This window comes from Panthera pardus, unplaced genomic scaffold (assembly GCF_024362965.1).
Source record: "Panthera pardus isolate Hobbes unplaced genomic scaffold, ASM2436296v1 HiC_scaffold_11, whole genome shotgun sequence".
Lineage (NCBI taxonomy): Eukaryota > Metazoa > Chordata > Mammalia > Carnivora > Felidae > Panthera > Panthera pardus.
The window spans coordinates 94,500,787-94,526,673 of record NW_026526666.1 but is presented as its reverse complement, the minus strand read 5'-3'; the positions used below and the strand labels follow the sequence as shown (position 1 = coordinate 94,526,673).

The following is a 25,887-nucleotide window of genomic DNA, read 5'->3' as shown; positions in this document are numbered from 1 at the left end:
CAGAAAAACATAGCCAGACTTTACTATGGGTATTGGTCTTGACCTTGGGTGGTGGCCATGTAATACATACGCATTGAATGTGTAGGGGGTTCTAAACTCTTGAGATTTCCTTGCTGAACCCTGACCTTGAGCCCAGAAGAGCAGGGGCTGAGCCCACCAGGACAGGGCCCATGTGTGGACTGCTTCACTCCAGGCTGTGTCCGTGAAACAACAATGAACATCACACCAACACGTGACTTCCCCTCTGATGGTTTATTTTATTGCTATTTATTCAGGCTCTTCCCCAAACATCTTTCGATCTCCATCATGGCCTCGTCCAGAAAGTTGAAACTGTGCCCTGCTTCTTGCCCTCTTCACAACACCCCCCCTTCCCTCTTACATAGAATATTTCAAAATAAAGATCGAAACAGGAACTTAGCTGAATTTTGCAACACAGAAGTGTATCCTAGGCCTACATTTAGAGAAAGTGGGGGGCGGGGAAGAGCAGTGAGTCCATGGGGTGGGGGAGGCGTGCACGCGGAAGGCAGTCACACGGGGTGGGAGGCAAACAAGATAATAGGTATCTGAGTCCTGGGGGCTCCAGAATCATCAGAAATTACCGACTTCCCGATGGGAAGTTTTAGAAAAATCTGTAACACACACTGTCTCCACATGGGAGGCGTTCACTTCCCCTTAAGGTAGACTAGAAAAAAATGAAAGAAACCCCAAACCCCACATTAACCGAACACACACACGCAAACACACACACGACAAACTCTAAGTCTCCAGATAAACTCCTTCAAATAGGCACTCTGGGGTGGCAGATATCTGGGGCTTTGGCCCCAAAAGGCAGGGGGGCACGATAGCTTCTGAAAGCTCTGAGGTCTGATCTGTCGGGTGGTACCGGCCCAGCTGGATGGGAAAGGAAGCTGGTTTGAAAAAGAACCTTCTACCTTCATCTAAAATAGTGACTTACAGGAAGTTCTGTGCCCTGTGCATCTCCTGAATGTAGCAGGTTGGCATTGCTAAAGAGCGCAGCACTGAGATGGCAAAAGCTGGCCATTTAGATGTGGGCATTGCATCTGGAGACCTGACCGGCTCCACGAAGCAAGGACAAGGTGCAGTCTGCTGCTAACCACCATATCCTCAGAGCCCAGCACTGTGCCGGGCACTTAGTAGGCCTGCAACAAATGCCTGCTGATAGAATGAATGACATAAGCCAAGAAGAAAAATCCTGTTCTCTCAAGAAGACGGATGTATAACCTTTTCATTGGTTATAAATTGGCTCTTTTTAAACTCTCAAAGTGGAATTATACTTTACTTATTCTCCTGACATCAGCTGGCCCTACACTTTTTTTTTTTTTTAGTTGAAACTGAGTCTTTCTGGTTGGAGCCAGGGAATTAATCTAGTTGTGTCCAAATTAGTGGTTGCTCAGCAAATGCACTGGTGAACTTCCATGGGACAGACGGTCCGTCTGAGGCCAGCTGCTGACCCAGAACTGGCTGTTCGGCTGGAGGCCAGGCCAGGTCCTTACACGTTGAGTCTAAGATCTGGGGAGGACAGGTGGGTCTTTCACTGTATCCTGGGGGGCAGGGCTGAGCTTGGCTGGTGGTGAAAAAGTCCTTGTCTAGCTGCCTGGAGGGATGGCGTCAGGAATAGGAAGTAGAGGCAGGAAAGGAGGGAGGTCAGGGATTGCCCAGAGACTGGAGAACCAGGAAGCAGAAGGCTATGGTGGAGCCCAGGTGTCTTCACGCACTGCACTCTTGGGCACAAGGATGCTGGTGTGGGGGGATCAAGCACTTGGGGGAGCCTGTGTCCATCAGAAAGACGAGGTATAAGGAGCATCTTGAAAATGGAGAAGGCTGTTCTGATAAAATCCGCTTCCTGGGAAGGTTCTAAGGTAAACGATTGGACCCTCAGGGAATAGGGAAGCTAGTCAATGGTGTCTACACTGCAGAGAGAAAGCCAAGGGGATCGGAGCGAGGCAGGGAAGGAATGACTAATTGGAGGCAGCCACCTGGACACCCCAAGAGTGCTGAATTTGAAATGATGTCAGCAGTTCAAGGTATGTCTGGGGGGGGGGGGGGGCCCAGGGTCCCTTTCCATGGGATCTAACTTGACCTTCAGGGCATGGCTACCAGAACTGGTGATCCCAGAGCCTCCAGAACCTCCTTCCCTTCTCCCCTCTTTCAATTTTGGACAAGAGACTAAGGACTCTTTGGGGGAATGATTTGGGTACAGAGTTTTGGTTTTCTTTTTTGTTTTTCGTATCAGGGTTATACAGACACTGGCCAAGTGCACGGCTGTTTTCAGGAAGGACAGAGTTGAGGCTCACCAGGGTGGTTTGGGTGGATGCTAGGGCCCTTCTGAGAGATGACAAGGTACAGATATCCCAGATTCCTCATCTCTTGCTTCCAGTGGGACAGAATCCTTGTCAAGTCCCTGCCGGGCAAGGGGAAGCTCTGGGGGGTTCAAGGAGTCTGGAGAAGGAAGGGAGGAGGGAATTGTCAAGGCACCTGTAGTATAAGCCCTGACAGTTGGGTTTTCTCTTCGGTGGCTCAAGTGCCTGACTTAAGCTTTGATTGCTGAGGTAGCCACTTTAGAGAAGGCTATCTCCAATAGGCATATTGCCAGCCACAGGACTAGATAAAAAGCCAGGCTTCTTCCTCCCCCCAGGCTCCTTTGTTTTAGATTTGGTTGGTTTCTATAGCTGACCATCTGGGCCCCTGGATTTCCCTCTTCCTGTGCTTTAAATTCCAGCTCTTATGTTTTAAGCTCACCAATAGGAGCGAGCCCGCAAAACCCGAGGCCCCCACCCTCAACCCCCCCCCCCCAAAAAGCAGAACCCCAGGCCTGTGTGGTCTCTCTCTCCCTGTGACCTCGCTGTGTGGCCCCAAGCGTGCCGTCCCGCAGGTAATAATCCTAAAGTTTCCTGACAGTTACTGCCAAAGGGTATCTTGCAATCGTAAAGAACCACGAGGGCGGGCCCAGCCACGATACGGGTTATGGGTGAGCTGAGACCCACACACCGCAGCCCCCTGAGATCAGGGTACCATGTGCCACCACTTGAAGGTGAAGGGCTTCCTGCGGACGTTGGTGCCGCAGTGGACTTCGCCCAGAAACTTGTGGTAGGCCGAAATGTCATCCACGAAGGTGCAGCAGAGGCCCAGGGGCTCCAGCAGGGAGCGCACGTGTGTCTCCAGGCAGCATACCTCCTCCACCTGGGGCCCGAACGGCTTAGGGATGCCCAGGTCCTTGTCCAGCACAATCATGTTCACCTGCCACGGGGGTGAGGCACCAGCTCCGTTTAGTGAGCGCCTACTACTCGCCTGGGCCCCGTGCGAAGCTCACTGAACCTTCCCAGCTACCCTACGATGCGAGTGTGGTGATTATCCCCACTTTACGGATGAGGAAACCGAGGCACCGATGGGGCGAAGCAACCTCCTACGTGGCAGAGCTGAGGTGGAAAAACCAGGCAACCTGCCTCTGCACGCACGCGTGGGAATATGCACACGCACACGCACGTGGTCAAATGTGTACATATCGGCGCGTGAGTATTTGCGTGTGCATCGATAGGTATCTGTGTGTGTGTTCTAACCTCCCTCCTTCTCATAGAAGACTCTCCTGTATGACGACAAGGATCCCTCCTGTCCATAAAGGTCTTTTTAACTCGGAAAGCCCTTTCCGATCTGTTAAAGGATTTCCCGGGACCCCCGTGAGGCAGCTGTAGGAGGGGCATTCTCACCCCTACGAGGGAACGCGGCCCCGAGAGGACAGGTGCCTGGGGTGGATGGGCGAGGCCACGCAGCAGCTCATCCAGGGCGGGGACCTGGACTTCCCGACCCACAGACTTAGCTGAGGGGACCTTCTGGCTCTGGCTGCCCCTGGTTGGCCCTGACGATGTTTGGGGCCCCGCGTGCCTCACCATATTTGGGAAGTAGGCTCTGGCCTGGCGTTTCTCATCCATCTTGAACAGAGCGGGCAGATCGATGATGTCCTGCTCTGTCAGCCCCAGCTCCTTCTTGAGGATGTCACGGTTCCAGTCCAGGCAGCGCTGGGGGGGGGGGGGGGGCGGAAAGGGAGGGTAGGCAAGTCCGGGGACACTCCTGCCATCTGCGTCGACCCTGCTCCTGTCTGCAGCATCACACCTGGGGCCCCAGCACTCCAGGAAGACTTCCAGCACCTACCTAGCGCCCCGCCACCTCTCCAGTGCCCCTCCCACCAGGGCTCAGTAACGGTGGGAATAAAGAGAACAAGACAGAAGAAGGTCACAGAATGACGCTTGGTGGAAATGAGACAGGGACTCAGAAGGGGGATGCATCCATAGCAAACTTCAGGGAGCGCTGATCCCCTAAGAAAACATTAAAATCCAGGGCATATATTTACACACGCATTTCCTAGAAAGCAAGTCCGAGGCTTGCATCATATTTTAAAGGCGTGCGCCTCCCCCAATGTCATGGGCCTTACAGAACCCTTGGCTCTTTAGCGCTGCCTGATGCACCTTCCTTCCCAGGTCTCCTGTCTGCTACTGGCCTCCGCGGGCCGCCACAGCCTGCCTTTGTCCCTCCATTTAGCTCCCAGCTTTGGCACAGCAGCAAAGCAGGGAGGCTAGACCGGAGGCTCATCGAGGCCCTTCCCTCCGTCTTGGACCCTGAACCCTCGGTCGTTCCCTATGGAAGCCCTGAGGACGTGAGAGGCGTCACTGGGCACAACCCCATCCCTCCCAGGGCCCCCTGCTCTGGCCTCACCTGGAAGTACTGGTTCTCTTGCACGAGACTCTCGCTGGACAGAATCTTGTTGATGGTGATTCGCTTGCTGCTCATCCCGCCCAAGCCTGTGGAAGTCAGAGGTCCCAGGGGACAGTCGAGCCTCCGGTTCCCAGCCTGGGTGCTCCCCTCTGTCAGCACCCCCCCCCCCCCCGCCCCCAGCTATTGGGCTAACTGCTGGGAGGGAGGAGATGGGGCCGGGGACAGGCAGGGACCCAGGAAGGTAACCCCAGGGCAGGGGAGGGCAGCACACACACTTCCTTCTCCAGGACAGGCCATGTTGCTTGAGCCAAGGAAGGCTTTATCTCTGGCCAGAGGGTGGAGTGGTCCAGGTAGGTACCTGGGTCTCCCCCCGCCGGAGCCTGCTTCTAAGGACCAGCAGCTGCCCAGGGTGAGTGTGGCGAAAGCAGGAGGCCCAGAGGTCGCCCTTGCTGTTTTCTAGAGCTGCCTCATGCTTGGCCCCTGCCCTGGTGTGTGCCTGCACCTGCCTCCTCCTATTCCACGCACGGCTTTTGGTCTGATTAGTCCTGCCTAACGCTCGCTGAGCACTCTTCTAGCTGCTTTACATGGATCGACTCAGGAATCTTTCCTGTATTCCTAGGAGGTAGCTGTTCGCAAGAAAGATGAAGAAACTGAGGCACCGAGAAGCTAAATGACTTGTCCAAGGTCTTTTAGCTTTGGCAGACCCTGTATGCAGACCAGGCAGTCTGATTCTAGAACCTAAGCTGTTAATTCTTCTTCTTCTTCTTTTTTTTTTTTTTTTGGTGCCTGATCTGGGAAGAGTTGGCTGGTCCATCGCACTTCCCAATCTTGCAGCCTGTCAGTGGCAAAGAGACTGGGGCTGTCACACCCTGTACCTGTGCTGCCTCCACAGTGCCGCTTGGACCTGTCCATATAAAGATAATGGCTCCTATATCCTATGGGTAGCTTTGGGGTGTTTTTACTGTGTAAAGAAGCCTCCAGGAAATCCAGACTCATGCTGGCCAAGCCAAGAAAAAAAATTCCCCATCGGTTGGGAATAAAAACAGGACAGTGGTCTTAAATTGGCTTTGTCTGTTCTGGCCCCTAGTCACTATCAAGAGCACTGCCTTTGGATACGGAGGGCAGTGATGTACGTAAGTATCAACGAGCCTTAGGAACGCAGACTTTTGGGAGTAGGCAGACTGGAGATACCAACCTGAAAAGGGACAAAAAGCAATTTAAGAAAAACGTGTAAGAAATTGTTACGCCCTCTGTAACCTGGCTCGCCGTCTCCAGCCGATCAGCTTTCCCTCTTTCCATAATTAATTCAAGAGCACACCTAGTCTCCGTCTGCATCTGTCCCAGTTAAGTGCATGCCTAAATTAAGCAGATAATTTCTCACTCTGGGACTGATAGTGACGACGTCTGGCTGTAGATCGTGTCAGGCTATTCCCACTTTTCTTCCTGTCCCCCAACTGCATTACGTATATTTTTCTCTATCTCCCTTTCAAGCTCCTCAAATGCAGATCACAGGTCAGTTAGCTCTTTTTGGGGTCTGGTGCCACTTAAAGTGTCCACTTTAAATGTGTATGCTGATAATAGGGAGCAGCGGGCAGCTCGATGGTCCAGCTGACCACGGCGAAGGTCACAAGAGGCCGGGGCTGCTTCCCACCATGGTGACCTCACAGCCCGGAGCCGTCCGGACCCCCAGAAACTGGAGCCGGATGCTCAGGGGCAAAGTGCTCTGCCCCCTCCTCCTGGGCGTCTCTCTGGGGGCTCAGCTCCCCACTCCCCGCCAAGGGCCCGTGGGCACTCACCTTTGAACATGATGGCCTCCCCGTGGCCCTCCCTCTGCTTCTCTCGGAAGAGCTTGTAGCAGGCCGAGGTGCTGGCCATGAGCAGCCGGAATTGCTGTGGGAGAACGTCCAGAGGGACGGTGTCCACAGAAGGGAAGTGGCCGAGGAGCACGAGGGAGCCCGCCCCCCCAGGGACTCGGAGCCCTGTCTGCCTCTGGTCTCAGGCCTCCCCGTGCCAAGTGGCACAGACGGCCTGGCAGGGTTTTCTCCGCAATGCCGTGGAGTCCAAGCTCAGAGTCCAAAGTGGCTTCGGGCAGAATGGAAGAGCTTCTCCACGTGGCCAAGAGGCCGGGCCATTTGTATAACATTCCCAGGGTATGCCGCTGCAGCCATTCCTTTCCCTTCAGAAAACAAAAGAGCCCCAGGCCCACGCCCCACAGCTCTCCAGAGCATTACGGTAGCCCCTAGCCCTGTGATTATTGGACACTTGAACTCTGTGGCTAGTCTGAATTGAGACGTGCTGTTCCGGGTAAAGTACACACCACATTCTGCAGACTTGGTATGAATAAAAAAATGTAAAATCTTGGGGCGCCTGGGTGGCGCAGTCGGTTAAGCGTCCGACTTCAGCCAGGTCACGATCTCGCGGTCCGTGAGTTTGAGCCCCGCGTCGGGCTCTGGGCTGATGGCTCGGAGCCTGGAGCCTGTTTCCGATTCTGTGTCTCCCTCTCTCTCTGCCCCTCCCCCGTTCATGCTCTGTCTCTCTCTGTCCCAAAAATGAATAAAAAAAAAAAAAACAAAAAACAAAAAACGTTGAAAAAAAAAATGTAAAATCTCTCATTAATAATTTTCAGATCGATGACATGTTGAAATGCTAATATTTTGGTATATCGGGTTAAAAATTGACCCTGCCACAGCGACAACGTGCAAACCGACTTGAGCCTACTTCCTTCTTCCTCTCTGCGGTGCACTACCTCTAGATCCTGCCCTCTGCTGACGAGAGCTGGTAGCACACGAGTTCTCCACCATCCTATTCACTCAGGCCTCAGCGGCCAGCTCACCTTTGTGCCTGGGATGGGGACGAAGGTCATGAACTCATCGACGTGGCCCACGGTCAGCCAGTCTGAGTAGAGCTCCACGGGTGCCTGCACCTGCTGGGCTTGTAGGAAGTCCCGCACCACCTTGGTCATCCTCCGACCACCGGACCTGGGGTAGGGGTGGGGACGAGGTAGCTCTTCAGGGGATTTCCCGCTGTGCCTGCCTCACCAGAGGGCCTGCAGGAGTTCAGCCTCTGGGACCTAGCCTGTACCGAGGGCGGCATCAGCCAAAGTCACGGGAAGGAGCCTGAGGCTCAGGGCTGAGAGATCCTGGTGCAGGCACAGGAAGGCGTTTGTGCCCAGGGGCAAAGAAGGAGGCCGTGGCTGCAGCCGTGGCCTGAATGAATGGATGGCACGGAGCCCAGCCTCCAGCCCCTTCAGTTCCTGAGGGTGTCACGGGGTAGAAAGAGGCCAGCTTCTGTGCTCAGGGGTCCTGCCTGGACTGCTGGAGGGGGCTAGGGCACAGGCACAGTTCGAAAACCTGCCCTAGCCCATGTGCCTCTTTGTTGCATTAACTTCTACTGATCTTCGATCTTTAATCAGTTTAAGCAACACCTCCTCCAGGAAGCGCTTCCTGTTAGACTCTCTGAGGGCTTCGATGTCCCCAGTACCCTGAGACTATGACTCCAGGCCTTTGCAGTGGCCAAAATTCCTCTCTGATCTGGCCGCTGCCCAGGTCTGCTACCTCCGTTCCCTCCCTTCCTCCTTGCTCTACTCGCTCTGCTCGCTATCCCCCAAGGCTTTGCTTTTGCTGTTCCTTCTATCTGAAATGCTCTTTCTCTCCGATCTTCCCATGGCTGTTCCCTTCTCCTTCAAGCCTCAATTCCCAAGTCATTTCCTTAAACCCACGGAAGCTAACTTTACTCTTCACCACGTAGCCCTATCCTATCTCCTTCATTGCACTTATTAGCCTCCAGAAGGATCTCATTTATTTGCTGGCTTCCGTGCCGATTTTCTGTACTCCTCCGACCCTAGCTGAAAATTTCCCAAGGGCTGGGCTTTGTCTATTTGGCTCACTGTTGTATCCCTACAGCCTAGAACAGTGCCCGGAAGAGGAGGCCCTCAAGAAGTATTTGTCTCTAAGGAGCCCTCCCTGAACTCCCCGAGGGGGACCTATCTTTGGGTTCCCCTGGCTCCCTGTGCTTCTGTCTATCACTGTATATGTCCCTCCTCTGCCCCTTCTGTTTCGTGTCTGTGATCTCCACTGTCTCCCTGAAGGCGGGGCTGGGCTTCATGTTTAGAACGCCATGACTGGCACAGGGCTTGGCACTTGGCTGCTACTTGGAAAATACCTGCTGAATGGATGAGTGACTATGGAGTGGAGGGTGGCAAGAAGCTAGACCAATGGTCACTTCCTGGCCGGTGGCCTCCTCCCAGAAGGTAGAGCATCCTGTGTGGCTCAGAGGGACTTGGTGGCCAAATCCTGGCTCGTCCCATATAGGCAGGTTCCTGGCAGCCCTTTTGTGAAATGAGGACCGATAGCTCTTCATTGTGAAATGAAGGCCGATCGCTCTTCCCACTGACTGTCCTGATCAAGAAAGAATCTGCCTTTTCACTGGGAAGTGGGTCACCCGGGGAGGGAGTGATGGTGTTACGGACAGGCCAGGGAGCCAGGGACTGGTGCTTTGGGGTAGGGCCACGTCTTCCCAGCCCTCTTTTATGCGTGGGCACCCCCAAGGACTTATTGGTACTCTCCCGCTCATTCTCTGTCAATTACCTTCTACGGACTCCTTTGTCCCTTCCCTACCTGGTTTATAGTCTCACTACACACCCTCCCATTTGGGGACGAGCTATGTATTTAGTTTTATATTAGATCCTAAGTCATGCTAAGATAGAAAGGCCAACTTGGTTTCATTTCCAAGCGTGTCTGCATCTTTTCAGAGTTGTGGAAGGGGTTCGTTCTCCCAGCCCATCACTCCACGCGTGAGCAGCCCAGGCCACTCCTAAAGAGAAAGAATAACTCCTCCACCCCTGCTCCCCCCCAGCCCCGCCCTGGCTTCTCTTACAGAGGAAAGCTGCTTCCGATGAGGATCCGGCCCAGGGGGTATGTCTTGCCGTTGACAGTCACTGGTGGACTGACCTCCAGGTTCCCAAAGGAATCGAGGCTGGTAACAGGCTCATAGAGGGGCTCCCGGGTCACGTAGCCGAAATCTGGGCCCTGGGCACGGGACATACACCCATCATTAGTCTCCTGGAGCCCGAGGTCCTCAGCCCCCTCTCAGCCACCATCTGATGACTACTCTTTCACCACCTTATTAATCTGCCACTTAGCGTCTAGAGCCTTGCCCATGGTCTTCTTATTCCCGCCAAAGAGCGGGGGCTGGGCACGGGGAGGCTGAGTTCGTGGGCGCGCTGGTGTAAGGGTGGGCATGCCTGACGGTATACAAGTGTGTTTTAGTGTGTGTGTGCCCTGGGTCTCTGCATGTGCCTCTTCTTCTCAGACACAGAGACATATCGGTGACTTCAGAGTTAGTTCTCATTTTGTGCTGTTGAAATCCCCACTCATTGCTTCATTTACCTGACCCTCGGTTTCCCAAGCTGTAAAAAAGAGGCATCCGATTAGATACCGGAGAGAGAGGGTGGTAGATTGTATCGTTGTTCCCAGCAACTTGCTACCCTTTTCCCAGTGAGAAGACTTTGCATCCTGAGCCGTGGCTGGTATGTGGGTATCTCCCCGTGGAAGGAATAGAATTCCCCGCCTAGTGTTGGACTTGGTCGTGTGACTTGCTTTGGCCACTGGCACGTGAGCAGAAGTATGCGTGCCAGGGCAGAGCAGAGGCCGTGAGATCCACCGCGTGTGCCGGCCGACTCTTTCTCTTCCCCTTGTGCTAGGAGAATGGCATTTCCCAGGCTGGGGGCCGCTCCTGCAGCTGGGGCTCTAGAAGGCGGAAGGTGTGAGGAAGCCGGACTGCAGGTAACCAGCCAACAGTCACTGCCGAGTTCAAGCAGTACATGGACCGTTAGTCGTTAGCCATTAAGATTTGGGAGTTGTTTGTTACTGCAGCCTTACTGAGGAAAAGCTGACCGATACACGCGGGAATGACGGACACGCAACATATAGACCATCCCACCCATTCCCAGCCAACCGTATCTGTTCACTGAGCCCAGAGGCAGCCTCTGAATCCTTCTTAGCACAGAGCTCCAACGAACTGGAGTTGACACATAATATAGCCCTCTAGTGACTCTTGAATTTTAAGGTTCCTGCCCTGACTTTTTGGTGAAAAAGTAGGGGCCTTGCTTGGAGACTTGCCTTGGGGCCGGGACGAAGCTTGCCTGACAAAAATTCTTGTTTGAAAAGAAAACAATCCCGTGGGGTGGGAAGACGTGGTTTGCCCTGGCCCAGCCGAGGGCTCAAGGGACGGCCGTGCCCAGTGGGGTGGATGGCTGCAGCTTAGCGCTTTCTCGCCTGGGAGCCCCAGATGGCAAGGTGTAATTTGCCGGGAGCCGAAGCAGTTGGGTTTTATGGCAGCACAAAGCCGGGCTTGGCCCAGGCCTCCGGGAACAATGCAGCCCGGGGCCTTGGAACCAGGCCAGCCTGGAACAAAGAAGGCAGGTGGTGACCCGGGAAGAGTGTGGGAGCAGGAGCTGGGAGGCCTCGGTTCTCACGGCTGCGGCCACCGTTGCTGGCGGCCAGTTTGATTCTACCCCTCACAGTGTGGGAAGAAGTGGACAGTCCTCACCGAGGACGATGTCTAGGACTGGGGACTGACAGCCATAATGATGGCTAGTAATGACCACTGTATTAGGTGCGCCAGGATGCCCCAGATGTGCCTTCAGTCCTCACAACAATACGGTTTCTATCCCCATCTGCAGATGCGCGAACTGAGGCTTGAGGAGGGTAAGACGCGAGGCCAGGCTCTACCATTTCACCGTGGCGAGGGCCCCAGGTCAGGGAAGGTTCTCGAGAAGTAGGCGTGACCCTGTGGCCCTCTCGGGACTCCAGGAGAGGCTGCCATGCATGTGACCTTGGGAAAGCCCCCTGACCTATCCCCGTCTCTGCCTCTTGCTCCATCCAAGCATCCCCTGCCTGTTCAGGGTGGAAGGTGAGGACAAAGGAGACAGGTTTCGGTTCTGCCCTTATTCTGCCAGTGGGTCAGGGCATAAGTGGGGTGGCGATGGCCTCTAGAATCAGGGGGTCGGATTGCTTTCAAGAAACACATACACTGGGGCACCTGGATGGCTCAGTTGGTTGATTTCAGCTCAGGTCATGATCCCAGGATTGTAGGATTGAGCCCTGTGTTGGGATCGGCATTGGGTGTGGAGCCTGCTTGAGATTCTCTCTGTCTCTCTCTCCCCCTCTCTCTCTCTCTGCCCCTCCCCTGCTCTCTCTCTCTAAATAAAAACAAAACAACAACAAAAAACCACACATAAGCTAAAAAACCACAGCTTCAATGAGCTTTGAAGTTGGAACCATGATTTTCGACAATGGCTTCACTATAATTTTCCTCTTTGGAACTTATTTTTCTGCCAGTGGGGGGTGGGGCAGGGGCAGGAGTTAGGGTTCTTGCCCCGCCTCTTTCCCATAGCTCCCATTTCCTGTGAGATAACTCTCCTACGAGAAAACTTTTTAGCCAGGGGATCAAAAAAGTCACGTCAGGGTGCTTTTCACTCCTGCCTTCCCAAGTGGGTGCAAGCGATAACAATAGAACATTTATCGAGCACTTGGGGTGTGTCAGGCCCTGGGGTAGTGTCGCACTTTCCTATGAGAAAATTCTCCAAGGAAAGGACCTTGGAGGTCACTATCCCAACTGACCCATTCTGCAGGGGAGAAGATGGAGGTGCTGGGCCACAGTCTAATTTGTCAAGGATGCCCAAGGTCTCCTGACCATTCTGTGCTGTAAGAGTCCTCAGGATTGTTTCCCCTGCCCCTCACCCCAAGGTGGCCCTCAGCATCTCACCAGAAGCTGCTTCATTGGGAAGTCCTTCAGGTATCCATCTCGGGGGGAGTCCAGTACCACGGGGAAGCCTTTATGGGGGGCCTCTATGTAGCCAAACTCAACTTCATCCTGTGGGGACACCAAGGAGAGCTGTCAGACAAGCCAGCCTCCCCCGTTCTTTTCACTAGCAAACGACGGCAGTGGTTTCTTACATATCCTTCTTCAAATAGTCTCTGCATGCTCCAAGCACGTTTGTACTCATATCAACCCCACTTCTTAAAACATAATCAATAACATCCTATGTACATTTTCTTGCAAGTAACATCTTTGTTTGAAGGGCATTCTGTATATATAGGTTGGCTTCTTTTTAGCTGCTGTATAGTACTCCACAGTAAGGCTAGCCCATCATGCCATATCCCAGTCGCCTGTGGATAAACATTTAGGTTGTTTTACAGTCTTTTGCTGCTATAAGGAGCAATGCTGCAGTGAATTGCCTTATACATTTATATCTCTGTGCACATGTGCACGTATGAGTTGACAGCAGAATTCCCATACATGGAGCTGCTGGGTGCCAGGGCCCTGACATGAAGCCAGCTCTCCCTGTGTAGCCATGGCCCACGTCCCTCCCAGCCCGGGGCTCCTCACCTGGATCCAGCGGTCGCCTCGATTTACATACTGGAAGCAGACCTTCAGTTCACAGTTGGTTTTCTCAACCAGGTTCTTCACCTCTTTCAGGAACAAGTAATTGTCCTTCATGCTGAGAAGTTTGGGGCAGAGAGGGAGGCCAGGAGGAAGGGTGAGGAGGGACAAGGACCAGTCCAACCGAGGTGGCAACAAGCAGCTGGCACCTCCGGGCTGTGCTGGGCAGATGAGGCCACAAATGCGTTCATAGTGACCTTTGCAAAGGCGGAGCCAAGGCCAAGCGAATTGCTCTAGTCGCGGCGTTTGCCAAGGTCACAAACAAATAAAACGAGAAAGGGGACTCTTGCCCCCACCTTCCCAGATTTCCAAAGAAAAGCTGTGTCTAGCTTAGAGGCAGGCGATGGGTCCGGGGCCTCAGGGTCCCATTGGGCTTGATCGGCACCCATGCAGGCCCTGCTTTTCCTTGCCTCTCCTTTTGCTGCAGGTGCCTAGCACATAATAGATGCTCAAAAAAAAAAAAAAAATGCTGCCTAAGATGAGCTGAACACCCATGGGAGGTTCCCAACCAGATGACACGGGCGAGAATGAGAAAAGAAATGATGGCTATCGTATTTGAAGCACAGACTGTACCAAGACCTTGGATTAATACTTTGCCTGCTTCTTTTCATGCCCACGGTGACTGTGTGATGTCAGCATTTCAGAGCAACGGAGGCACAGAGAGGCCCCGCGGGTCGCCCAAGGTCACACGGGCGGTAAATGACAGAGCCAGGATCTGAACTCAGGTCTGTCTGCCCCCAAAGCCCCAGCGTTAGCCCCTTGCTTGCTTACCAGCACACGAACACTGACAAGGGAGGCAGGATGTTGGGGGTCATGATCCACGGAGCAATCCGGAACACCACAGTGTCCGTGAAGATAGGTGTCAGGGGAATCTCCTGGGCACGGGACAAAGGAGGGGATCACAGAGTCTGGTCAGGGTGCGTCTCAGGCCTGCCTCGTAGAGCGGGTGGAATCGACAACCAGCCTACATTTGTTGAACGCGCGCCGCGTGCCGGGCCCTGGGGTAGCGTCACATGTGCCCTCTCCTTTCTGCCCCACAGCAACCCCAGGGGGTAGATACTATCATAACCCCTTGCTTTGCAGGTGGGGAAACTGAGTCACAGACCTCTAGTCACAGGCTTGTTATGCGGCTGCCCACGGGCACGTGATCAGCAAGGGGTAAAGCCTGGATTTGAACCCAGGCAGTCACTATCAGATCTTGCCCCATCGAAGTCCACTTCCTGAAATTGGCCCACAGGACGGCCGAGCCGGCCCCGGGCCTTCTGCTTCTGCTCCGGGCACCTTGCCCTTTTCTACAGGTGAACGTTTCAAATGTTTGGGGGGAATTTTGCAACGTCCAGGTTGTTCTTTAAGGAAATGTTCAGAAGGCTTGCCTGGAACCTGAGGGAAAACAAGCGAACTCCAGGGTTCCTTTGCGTACTTGGCTTTGAACACCTACAGGAAACGGCGCCTGCCCTTGGCAGAGAAGGCGGGAGTGGACGGGACTATGGGCCTCGCTGGCCTTTCCTGCCTGGGTCTGCTTTTTCAATCTCTGCTGGTTTCCACTAGGGGGGCCGGTCTGACACCCCGATGGTCAGGCTACTCCAGGCACAGGTGGGAACAGAAGCCTTCTCCTTACCTCGTCCGGTGAGCGTCACCTTTCCTGCCTTTCTTCTTCTGAGGGACCTGAGGGATTCTGAGGAATGGGTTCCTACAAGTTTGGATGCTCGCAACGGCTCCAGAAGGAGAAAATTTGCCGTTTGTTTCATAGACGGGGAAACGAAGGCACGGGGGCAAATTCACCCGCCCCGTGTCTCGAGGGCTCGAAGCCGGGCAGTCTGACTCGGGAGCCTGTTCTCAGAAGTCTGAGCTAGACCCAGCCTCACCTTCTACAGAGCCCATTGTGTCCTGGCCCGAAGTGGTCTGGACCTGACAGTGGGCACGAGAGCCAGGTCCCTCCCTGTATCTGAGTCAAGCGGGCTGGGCCCGAGAGGTGGGAGTCTGGGCCTAAGATCCTTGTCAGCAGGATACATCTAAGTGAGGGTCACTTCTCCTCCAGAGGGGCAGGTGCCCTCCTTCTCGTCCGGTTTCCCAAAACCAAGAACAAAGATGGGTGACATATGTGGCCATAGGGCGGGGGTGTGACCTGGGGCTGGGATTTGGGGTTCAGCCTGTGGGTCAGAGTTGGTGTAACCCACAGTCAGGTGAGGGGAGAGAAAAGCGGGGCACACGAGTAGTCGATAAACCTCACGTGTGTGGCCCAGTTTGCTCCCTGCGCTAACCAGGAGGGGTCTGTGCCTCGGAACCACGCTACTGCAGGGGGGAGGGCAGACCGGGGGACAGACGTGGGGGATGTCAGAAACGTCACGCACAGGGAATCCTGGGGAGTCGGTGCGGCAAGCCGGAGGGTCCCCAGCGCACGGCTCCGAGGACCCTCGCAGACACGTGTGCCTGGCAGGGCGGGGGGGTGGGGGGAGCATCTAGGTCTCCAAGCTTGGGGTGGTCCAGGCTTGGAGGGCAGTGGAACGAGTGGGGGCCCCGAGACGGACCCTCTGGAAGGACTCCACCTGGTCCCCGGAGGCAGCCCTTCATGCTGGAGGCCTGGAGCCCTCACCTCGGCCATGTACTCCAGCAGGCTGACGTGGATGGACACCAGGCCCGGGAAGCCCTCGTCGGGAAAACGCAGGCCTTCCACAAAGAACAGCAGCTCTGCGGAGCCGCCCGTGTACTTGACCACGTGGTAGAGCTTCCGTCGGCCCAGGATGTGGATGTAACGCTGGCCGAAGAAAGGGTCTGGAGGGAGAAGGGCCGATGTCAGGTCCCCGCCCCCACCAGGGAGCAGTGTCAGTGGGGCAGGGGGCGAGACGGCAGAGAAACTAGTCCTCTAGACTTAGGGAGAAAAGCACAAGCAGAAAACGCCACCAGAAGGGCCATGGCCCGTTCGATGTCCCAGCACTGTGGCCCGCTCGCCATGTGGCGTGGAACCAGACGACCTCTCTGGCTCCCGGCTTCCTCGCCTATGAAATGAGCTAGCCCTCCCCGCCATGGTATACACAAAATGGCAGCAGATGATGGCTGAGCAGCTAGCCGCGTGGAGGAAGGACATTACGTCCCTGAGTTACAGATAAGGAACCCGAGTCTCAGGATAGGGAAATGGCTTCTCCGAGGCCACGCAGCCAGTGAGTGGCCAAGCTGGGACACAAATTCATGTGTAATTCTGAACCCCAATCTCCCTTCCCCCTTAATAAACAAAACGTCGCTGTGCCCACTTGCACCCCAAATTCCTGTCTGCGGAACAGAAGTCACGTTGGCATGAAGAACCACACGTGGTCTCTGGCTGTACCTTCTCGTGGCTCTTCCCTCCGCTGGGAATGGTTGTTCCTCTCCTTCCAGGCCTGGATGTGTGTCCCTTCTGGGAATTATGCCCAGATCCCCCAGAGACCAAGGCAGGGGCTCTGTGTGGAGCGTCTGCAGCCCCCCCTCCTTGCCCATCACAGACTCTCTGAGGGAGTATGATCTTGGGGGCTAGTTGTCGGCCCTGAGAGACTGCCACCTGGGGGCAGAGACAGGCCTGGCTGGGCGCAAAGCCAATGTGGCACATGTTCATGTTGAATAAATATCTACCGAATGAACCAATGGCTTCCGCGCCATGCCCTATAGATTTTTCAGGCCAGAGCACACGTATTGAATTACAACTGTGTTGCCGGCATGGGCAAGGACCTCTGGGGAAGGATAGAAATGGTCGGGATGTAGCATCTCTCTCGGTCTACGCACGGTGCTCAGCCAACGAGAAGGTCACGCGGGTGTGGGAAGCGTCATAAGTGAGCCACAGGAGAGAGATCCCGGCAGTTACTGGGGTAGGGAGGGTAGGGGAAGGGAGGCAGGGCGGGAAGCATGTGAGCAGAGGAAGGGAGACTTTGAGAGGCCCTTTAGGGTGGCAGAGGTGGGGTGTGGCGAGGAGAGGAGATACTTGCATTGCCAAAGGCATGGAGGTAGGACCCTATGCAGAGCTTCCAGAAGGAGTTTCTTTATGCCCTGCAGAGCTGGAAGGGCAGAATCAGGCTCAGCTTAATACTCATTGTCAATAACAATGGTAATGATGAATGACCAGTCACCCATGGGTTAGAACATGTCACCGGGACAGTCCTGGTACAAATAGGTGCTTGATGAAAACGTGTAAATTAAGGGGCACCTGGGTGGCTCAGTCGGTTGAGCATCTGACTTCGGCTCAGGTCATGATCTCAGGGTTCGTGAGTTCGAGCCCCGCGTCGGGCTCTGTGCTGACAGCTCAGAGCCTGGAGCCTGCTTCGGATTCTGTGTCTCTCTCTCTCTCTCTGACCCTCCCCTGCTCACACTCTGTCTCTCTCTCACAAATCAATAAACATTAAAAAAAAAAACCCTTGTAAATTAAATGGAGGAATCTCCGAAGCCCGGGTTCAGGACAGTTCCTCACATTAGGACAATATGCTCAACTAGACCCTGGTATAGGTCTGGTTAACCTATTCATCTCGCTGAGGGCAGGTGACCCTAGTGGTTATGACCTCCAGAGTCAGAGAGACCTGGGTTCAAATACCGCTCTAGCTTCACAAGCAAAACCTTAGGGAGTTCACTTAACCTCCCTGAGCCTCAGTTCGCCCGTTTGTTAAATGGGGATAATAACACCGACGCCACAAAGTCGTTGCAAGATAAAAGGACGCAGCATCAGTAACTTAGGGAAACCCAGTAACCCCGGGTAACCATCAGTAACCCAGCTGGGGCCCGTTGGCATTCGTATTACAAGAGCCCGTCAGTGAGTTGGCACCGACCTTCCTGCGAACCTCAGGGCCTTCTCACTGAACGGCTTATGAACAGAAGGCGAAGAAATAATACCTCACCTCACCTTGCCTTGGGTGGGCCCAAGAAACGAGGCAGATAGACTCAGACACCGGATGTGCCAAGGAGCTCGTCACGGCCCGACCCGGAAACGACGGCGTGCGCCCTGAGTACCTCCCGATCACCAAGTAGATCCAGATGGGTGCACGTAATTGAGAAAGTTCTCTTCCAGGCCCTCAGGCCCACCTGCACGTCCCAGGTTGAACTTGCACTGATGCTCAGGGGAGAGGGCTCAGGCCTAGAAGCGGACCTGTCTTCGCAGGAAGCTCCAAAGCTTCCCCAGGACTCTGGGCACTTGGGCATTCGGCCTGGGCCTGGGCAGGGAAGGGGTCTGGTCAGGTAGCTGGGTCAGGTGCCAGGACACCTTCTTGCCCATCTGCAGGTGGTATTCTCCCCCTCGAGGCCTGCAATTTATGTTTCTCTCTTTCTGGTGACTTGGGTCAGCGCCGGGCGGATCGATTCCTTGGTGGGAACAATCCAGCTGCTGTCCCAAGGAGCCTCCTTCCCCCCCTGTCCCCAGCTTGGTGCGGGCCGCCTGGGCATGGCCGGCTCTCCCTGCGGGACGCCACAATGCCCTTCTGTTGAGCAGCCCACATGCCTCGGGCTGGGCCTGCCAGCCACCCTGACCTCTCCTTGGCCCCAGGCATTGGCCCTACCGGACGGCGCGTGGTATGGGTTGGCATAACCCTTCTGGTCACTTTGGAGCCACTCCACCTCCCAAGGAGGCTCCTTGATAGTGCGACCAACTGTCCTGGTTTGCCGGGGACTGAGCGGTTTCCAGGAGGAGGGATTTTCTGTGTTAAAGCCAGGAAAGTCCTGGGCAGACTGGGGCACGCTGGTCACTGTATCCTTAGAGGACGAGGTCAGGCCCCAACGTTGGGGTCCTGGGGCAGAATCTGAGGCTGGAACACAGATACCTGTGTCTGCCTGACAGCACTGGGGACCTCTGTCTATGGCAATGATTGTAATGAATAATCGTCAGAATAATCCCAACAGAAGCAACAGGTGCCACCTTTAGAAGCATTCCACGGGCCGGCTACTGCGCTGAGCACCCGACATCTGTTCCTTGTTTAATCCCTGCCGTGAGCAGGGACGGTCAGGCCTCTCATCCCTGACCCAGGGATGTTCATGAACCCGTAGGAGTTCATCCCTACGTCCCAGATGAACTCACAGGGCGTGGGCTTGTGAGCAGACTTGCCCAGATGCAGGGTTTGAACCTCCCAGGCTCCGGAGTTCCCTCCTGGGGTCCCTTGGCCTCCAGCCCGGCCCCCAGCCCTTGGGGGACACAGGTGAAACACCGCATTCATGTAACACAACACGTTCTCACCCATCGCCGTACTCAGATTTTGACCAAACCCGAAAACCTTTGCCCAGAAGGAAAGAAAACCGTCACAGATGGATTATTCCCTTCCCCCCACCTGTTCTTTCCAAGATTCCACATTTTGTGGGGAACTATTCTGGAATCGTCGCCGTGTCAGGAACGGGCCCCCCTCGCCCCTCGGGACAGCAGCCCAGATAAGACAGACGGGGCGACGGAGCCTCAAGGTGCTTGTCTACACAGGGCCCATCTCGGATGGCAAGTGAGGGGCCGCGATGTGATCGCGGGGCCAGACGGCAACCCGCGCCCACTACCAAACAGGGCCCTCTGGATAACGTGCAGGTGTCACCGCCAGCAAATCATCCTGCGTTACAATTCAACGTCATGGTCGAGAGGCACAGGTGGAGGCCCGGTCCCGCCGGCAGCCCCTGTCACTGTGGCAACCCTGGACTGGACGGGGTAAACATCAACCTCTCCGGCCCCCTGGGGCAGCAGAGCCGGCCTGTCTCTGGGGACGTTCCAACCTGTGTGAGGTCACTGTCCGGGCCCAGGGTGGATCAGAGGGAGGACTGGCTTTGGGTGGCCGCTGTCCACTGCTGTCCTGGTTAAATCACCCCCCGCGGTGAGGGTCCAGGGCCCCCGTGACCAACTCCTCGTGGTTCTAGCAAGCCTGTCCAGAGGCGGGCCCCAGAGGTAGGCCGGAGATCCGGGGCCCCCCAGACAGCTGGGCACACAGGGGAAGCCCCGCCCCACATCATGGCAAATTGCAAAGCAAACTATTTTGCTGAGAGAGGCTTTTAATACATAAATCAGATCTTGACAGCCCCTTGCTTAAACCCTCTAATGGCTTTCCACTGCACTCAGAATAAAATCCAAGGCCTCTCTCTGCATGCCCTGGCCTCTGCCCAGATCGCTGACCTTGACTCCAACACAGCCACCACTTCTGGTCTCCCTTTTGCTCCTCCAACGCCCCAAGCTGGTCCGCTCCTCTGGGCTTTGTATGTGCTGTTCCCTCTGCTTGGAACACTCTTCCCTCAGCTCATGAATGGCTATTTCCTCCCCATTGTTGATTTGGGTCTCAGCTCAAATGTCACCTGCTCAGAGAAGCCTTCCCAGACCTTCCCAGGCTAGCGAGGCCTCCCCTCTGTCTCTGATGTTCCCTATTACTCGGTGGGTATCGTTCCCTCCAGTTGTGCTCCTTATCAGGTCTCCCTCACTAGGCCATCGCCTCCCCCACGGCGGGCCGGGACTGCAGAGTTCACTGCCAGGACCCCGGCACTGAGAATGGCACTTGGCACTGAGGGGGCTCAACATGTATTTCTAGAAAGAATGAGACAGAGCGGGCAGCTGTGAGGGCTAGTTCTGCGGTGGAAGCAAGCTCCCTGCACAGCGGGGACCCAGGGTGCCCTGTCACCATCAAGAGGAGCAAGGGGTCAGCTCTGCAAAGGTGCCCAGAACCTCATCGGAGACACTTTAAAAGTTAGAAGGCCGCCGGGGCACCCAGGTGGCTCAGTCGGTTGAGCGTCTCACTTTGGCTCAGGTCGCGACCTCACGGTTTGTGAGTTTGAGCCCCATGGGGGGCTCTGTGCTGTCAGCACAGAGCCCGCTTCGGATCCTCTGTCCCCCGCTCTCTCTCTCTGTCTGCCCCTGCCCTGCTTGTGTATGCACATGCTCTCTCTTTTGAAAATAAATAAACACTAAAAAAAAAAAAAAGAGTCAGAGGTCGTTTTCTGCTCCAGAAAGTCCGAGATGGGCAGAAAACACCCAGGGAAGTGATGGGTGCATATCATGAAGGTGATGTGGCTCTAGAAAGGTGATGGACCTCAAAAGCCCTTCCTCCTTTGGTTCATGGGGAAGGGGGGACTCTAGGTTGTACATAAACCTGCGTCACTACCAACTCCTTTGAGGCGGGAGAGGCCCATCCCTGGGGCCTCGTGACTTCACAGGACAAGAGTGCTCCCAGTGGCTATTTCTAAGAGGCCAATCCTGGCCCTCTCCAGTCACCTGCACCCGCAGGGGCCATAACTGCTAAGGGGTGGGAGGACAGGAGACTCCACAGAGGCGTCTGGGGAAGGCCTGGGGCAGAGGTGGGGATAACTTTGGGGAAGGTGGAGGGCAGAGCTGGGCCCCGGCGAGCTTAGCTCAGTGAGCGCTTGAAGGGACGGAAACGTTCAGAAGGGCAGGGGTCACTCACTCTCCACGTAGAACACGCCCACTTTGTCCGAGTCTGTCATGGAAATGTAGAGAACGATCTCATATCCCACGGGGAGGCGGTCTGGGCCTTTGGTCCGCAGGATCATCTGGGACATGTCCTTGAGGTCTGTGGCGAGGGCGGAGGGCGGGGCAGGGGGATGCACGGGGAGGTTAGAATTAAGAGACGTGCGGCTGGACTGTTGGCTCGCAAAGAACCCTCACTTTTCCCATCAAGACAGAACCCGCACGCCCCCCCCCCACATGCGTATTGTGGAAACTGCAGAAAAGCATAAAACCCGGTTATCACCTCCAATACCATGATCTCCTGTGACCTCTTGAGAATTTCCTTCCAGTCCGTTCCCTAGGTGTATGAGTACGTGTAACTCCTAAAAAATGTGGTTCCGATTGAACCACATTCGTAGATTTGTCTTTTTTTTTTTGCAAGAGTGGATACTTCAGTCCACCATCCCCAGGAGACTGAAGGTCGCTCCAGCCTCTGCCTTGGCCCGGCCCAGGACTGAGCAGGAGTGTTTCCACTGCTTCTCCCTGCCCCCAACCCCGAGCGTGGGTCCCGCTGGTACCTTCCTTGCTGTAGACCTTCTCGTCGTTCAAATCCTCCTTGGGCAACCAGGGCGTGTCTCGGTCACAGTTCACCAGCAGGATGGCCCCCTGGCCCTCAGGGCCCCAGGTCCAGGATGCCTGCGTCGGCAGGGAGACAGGTCAGTGCCTTCTTGTCTACCCTCTGTCTGATTCCCGGCGCCACTGCAGATCCCATGGGACGCCAAAGAGACAGCCCCAGGATGCCAGAAAGAGCAGTCACCGCTCATCAGGGGCAGGGGGCACTTGGCAAACGCGAACTCCCCATCTGATGCCCGGAGAGGGGCAGTGTAAGCACTGGAGGTAAGCTCAGGAGGGGGACGGTGGCAGAGGGAGACCCAGAGATAGGAAAACTGACCGGGGCTTTTATGAGCCTTGTGTCTGGTGTGCTTGTGCCTGGAGGAGGTGGAGGCAGGGAGACGGAGGGAGGCCAGAGAAATGAGCCCGCCGACATTCTATGACAGGCTCTGAAGTCCACAGGGGATCACGGGGAGATGCCTGGACGGACAGACACCCAGCTGTTTGCAGACATGCTGAGTGGTCCAAATGGGACCTGCAAGGCGATCCATTCTCTACGCTGCAGCCAGGGCCGAATTGGAACAAGCTCCAACCAGATCATGTTGCTTTCCTGCTTTAAGCCCTGCCGGGGGCTCCCTGTTGACTTAGGATAAAGTCCCGATCCCTCACCGCAGGCTGCAAGGCCCGGCGAGACCTGCCGGCTCTCCTTCGGCCCCCCTCCACCTTCCCCCTCGCTCGCTCTGCTCCCCCAGCTCTCAGGCCTGTGCCCTTACGTGTCGCTGTGCTCACTGCGTGCTCCTGTGTCCCCCTAACCTGGCCAACCCCACTCCTCCTCCTGGTTGTGGCACGGCCATCCGTTCTTCCTGGAGGCCCTTCTGATTCTCCAGCCCTGAGCATCTGCCCTGGGTCTACGCTGAGGGCACCGTACACGTCCTCTCTGGGGATGAACTGGCATATGAAAGTAACATATGCCCCTGGCAAAAACATCGGTGACGTAGAAGGCCAGGAAATGGAAAATAGGTAGGAGCAAACCGCCTGGATATACGCAGGGCGAAACCAGTGGAGCTGAACAACCGGCTTGAGGGCAAAGGAGAAAAGCAGCATGAAATGGACAGCACGAGGCTCTCGACACGAGTGAAAACATACACGCGCACGAACCACACTGTGCGTTCTACGAGAATCATGAGAACACAGGGGCGCCTGGGTGGCTCCGTCGGTTAAGCGTCTAACTCTCGGCCTCAGCTCGGGTCATGATCTCGTGGTTTGTGGGTTCGAGGCCCCACATCAGGCTCTGCACTGACAGTGTGGAGCCTCTCTCTCCCTCGGTCTGCGCCTCCCCCCCTCGTGCTGTCTCTGTCTCTCTCAAAATAAATAGAGAAAATTTAAAAAGGAAAAAAAGAATCATGAGAACAGAAAGAAACACCTTGAGCCCATTAAAATGGCCCTTTGCGGGGGAGCAGAATGGGAGTGTGGAATGCAGGATAAAAGAGAATAAATGAATGATGAATGAATGAATGAATGAGTAGAAAAAGAGAGGCGTTGTGTGTGCACCATGAAAAATAACATGCACGGGAGCCTGGATGGCTCAGTTGGTCGAGCATCCCACTCTTGATTTCAGCTTAGGTCATGATCCCAGGGTCTTGGGATCAAGCCCTTGCGTTGGGCTCTGGGCTAAGAGTGGAGCCTGCTTGGGATTCTCTCTCTCTCTCTCTCTCTCTCTCTCTCTCTTTCCCTCTGCCTCCCTCCCCCCACTTGCTCTCTCCTCTAAAGTGAGAAAAAATATATGACTTGAACTGAGAACGATTAATGCAATCTTTCCTCCTGACAGTCCCCCTCGTTCAGTTTTAAAATTAAAAAAAATGGGGGGGTGGAAATAATGAGAGCAAATGCTTTGGCAGCACTTTCTCTGGGGCAGGACGGTCATTATTTCCACAAACTAGTGTCCCATCCTGTGGGGGGGGTGGGGACGGAGCCCGGCTCCCCCGTGAGCTCTGCCACGGGTATGCCGTGTGCGGGAGCCTGTGCTGGGCCTCAGTCTCCTCCTCTGTAAAAGGGGAGCTGTCTGCTGGGAGAACTACGGGATCCATCCTGGGGCTCTGCCCCCAGGCACCCCCCCCCCCCCGCCCATGCCAGCCCCGTCTGCCCTGGTAACTAGATACCTTTCTTGGGTTGTTCTTCTCCACCACGCCGTCCCGGTCTGCGTCCACATCCAGGGAGATCTCTGGGGACAGACACATGGGTGAGTTGTTGAGCCTGCCGGACAGGGTGAGGTAGGCCAGGGATCTCCCAATACTTCACTGTTCCGCAGGCAGTTCTGGGGGGTGGGCGGGTTGAACCTCACTCTACAGGTCTAGGAGCCTTGGCTCAGAGGGGCCAAATTGTGTGCCCTGTGTGAACAGGTTGCATTAGCAGACCTGGGACACACACTGTGTTTGGTCAGATCTGAAGCTCACATTTTACAAAACTTTCACAGGGAGGGTGCCTGAGTGGCTCAGTCAGTTGAGCGTCGGACTTCGGCTCAGGTCATGATCTCACGGTCTGTGAGTTTGAGCCCCGCGTCTGGCTCCGTGCTGACAGCTCGGAGCCTGGAGCCTGCTTCGGATTCTGTGTCTCTCTCTCTCTCTCTCTCTGCCCCTCCCCTGCCCATGCTCTGTCTCTCTCCGTCTCAAAAATAAATAAACATTAAAAAAAAGTTGAAAAACTTTCATAGGGGTTCCTGACTGCCTTTCCCAGTGTTCTGTCCTGATGGTGCACACACAGGTGGTGCATTTGTATGTGATCTCTTCTAGAACGCCCACCTCCCCCCAGGGTTTTACTGTGGGTGGGAAACTAGGTCTCCAACCCCTCTGGATCTCAGGGTGCCCGAGAAGCCAGGCTGTCAGATAGAAGATCCAGGGTGAGGTCCCTGTTTATTCTTTCTTTTGGGGAAGGGGCCTTTGGTGACCTTAGGCCTGTCCCGGGGACAGGTGTCACAGAAACTGTGTGGGGCAGTGAAATGAGCTCAAGATTTAGTGTCAAGAGAGTGCTAGGTTTGAACCCTGCTTTTCTGCTTACGAGCTCTGTGACTTTGGGCAGGTTAGACAGCCTCTCTGAGCCTTAGGTTCTTTACCTGCAAAATGGGGCCCTTCCTCGTCGGAGGAGGTGTACTAATTGCAACAGTAGGCACTGCTGACATTTCGAGCTGGATGCTTTGTTGTGGGGACTGTCCTGTGCACTGGAGGATGTTTAGCAGCATCTCTGGCCTCTACCTGCTGGATGCCAGTAACACCCCCCAATTTCAGCAATGAAAGCGTCCCCAGATATTGCCAAATGGCCCCTGAGTTAGAGACTAACAGGGAGGGGCAGGGGAGCTTGTCCCAAGGTGATGGGGATGTCACACAATGGGACAAGCTAGTCCAGGTCCCAGAACTGCCCCGTGGGCTTGGCCTCACCCTGAGCATGACTTGGACAGAGGGCAGGAGTTGGGTGGGAATGAATGAATTCCTGGTCTGTCCCCTTGGCAGGCAGGCTCTCTCCCTGGCTCGGGTGGGAAGGAGGGTCCTGGCACAGGAAGGGCACTGATGTCACCATTCCAGAGATGGCTCACCCTGGGGATTACACTCAAGTCTTCCCTTTGCCCATAGCCCGATTCCCTGAATGTGGCTTTTCTGGGTCTAGGGGGAGGCAGGGCAGGGGAAGCTTTTAGGGTACTCTTTTGTTGGGAGAGGCAGCACCCCAGGGTCCCAACCTCTGCCTCC

General features: G+C 55.2%; 1 protein-coding gene across 1 annotated transcript in view; it reads right to left on the bottom strand.

Annotated features, from left to right (window-relative positions):
• Positions 1-233: 233 nt before the first annotated feature.
• The window catches only part of PADI2 (peptidyl arginine deiminase 2), a 43,916-nt gene continuing 18,262 nt past the window's right edge, over positions 234-25,887 (bottom strand). Inside the window, exons 4-16 of the mRNA XM_053898911.1 lie at positions 24,310-24,371; positions 22,117-22,234; positions 21,537-21,662; positions 15,767-15,945; positions 13,945-14,048; positions 13,120-13,231; positions 12,496-12,603; positions 9,604-9,755; positions 7,562-7,706; positions 6,525-6,618; positions 4,729-4,814; positions 3,906-4,034; positions 234-3,258 (exon numbers count right to left, since the gene is read on the bottom strand). Coding sequence (XP_053754886.1) covers positions 3,025-3,258; positions 3,906-4,034; positions 4,729-4,814; positions 6,525-6,618; positions 7,562-7,706; positions 9,604-9,755; positions 12,496-12,603; positions 13,120-13,231; positions 13,945-14,048; positions 15,767-15,945; positions 21,537-21,662; positions 22,117-22,234; positions 24,310-24,371 — 1,649 coding nt within the window. The 3' untranslated portion in view covers positions 234-3,024. The remainder of the gene's footprint in view (positions 3,259-3,905; positions 4,035-4,728; positions 4,815-6,524; positions 6,619-7,561; positions 7,707-9,603; positions 9,756-12,495; positions 12,604-13,119; positions 13,232-13,944; positions 14,049-15,766; positions 15,946-21,536; positions 21,663-22,116; positions 22,235-24,309; positions 24,372-25,887) is intronic.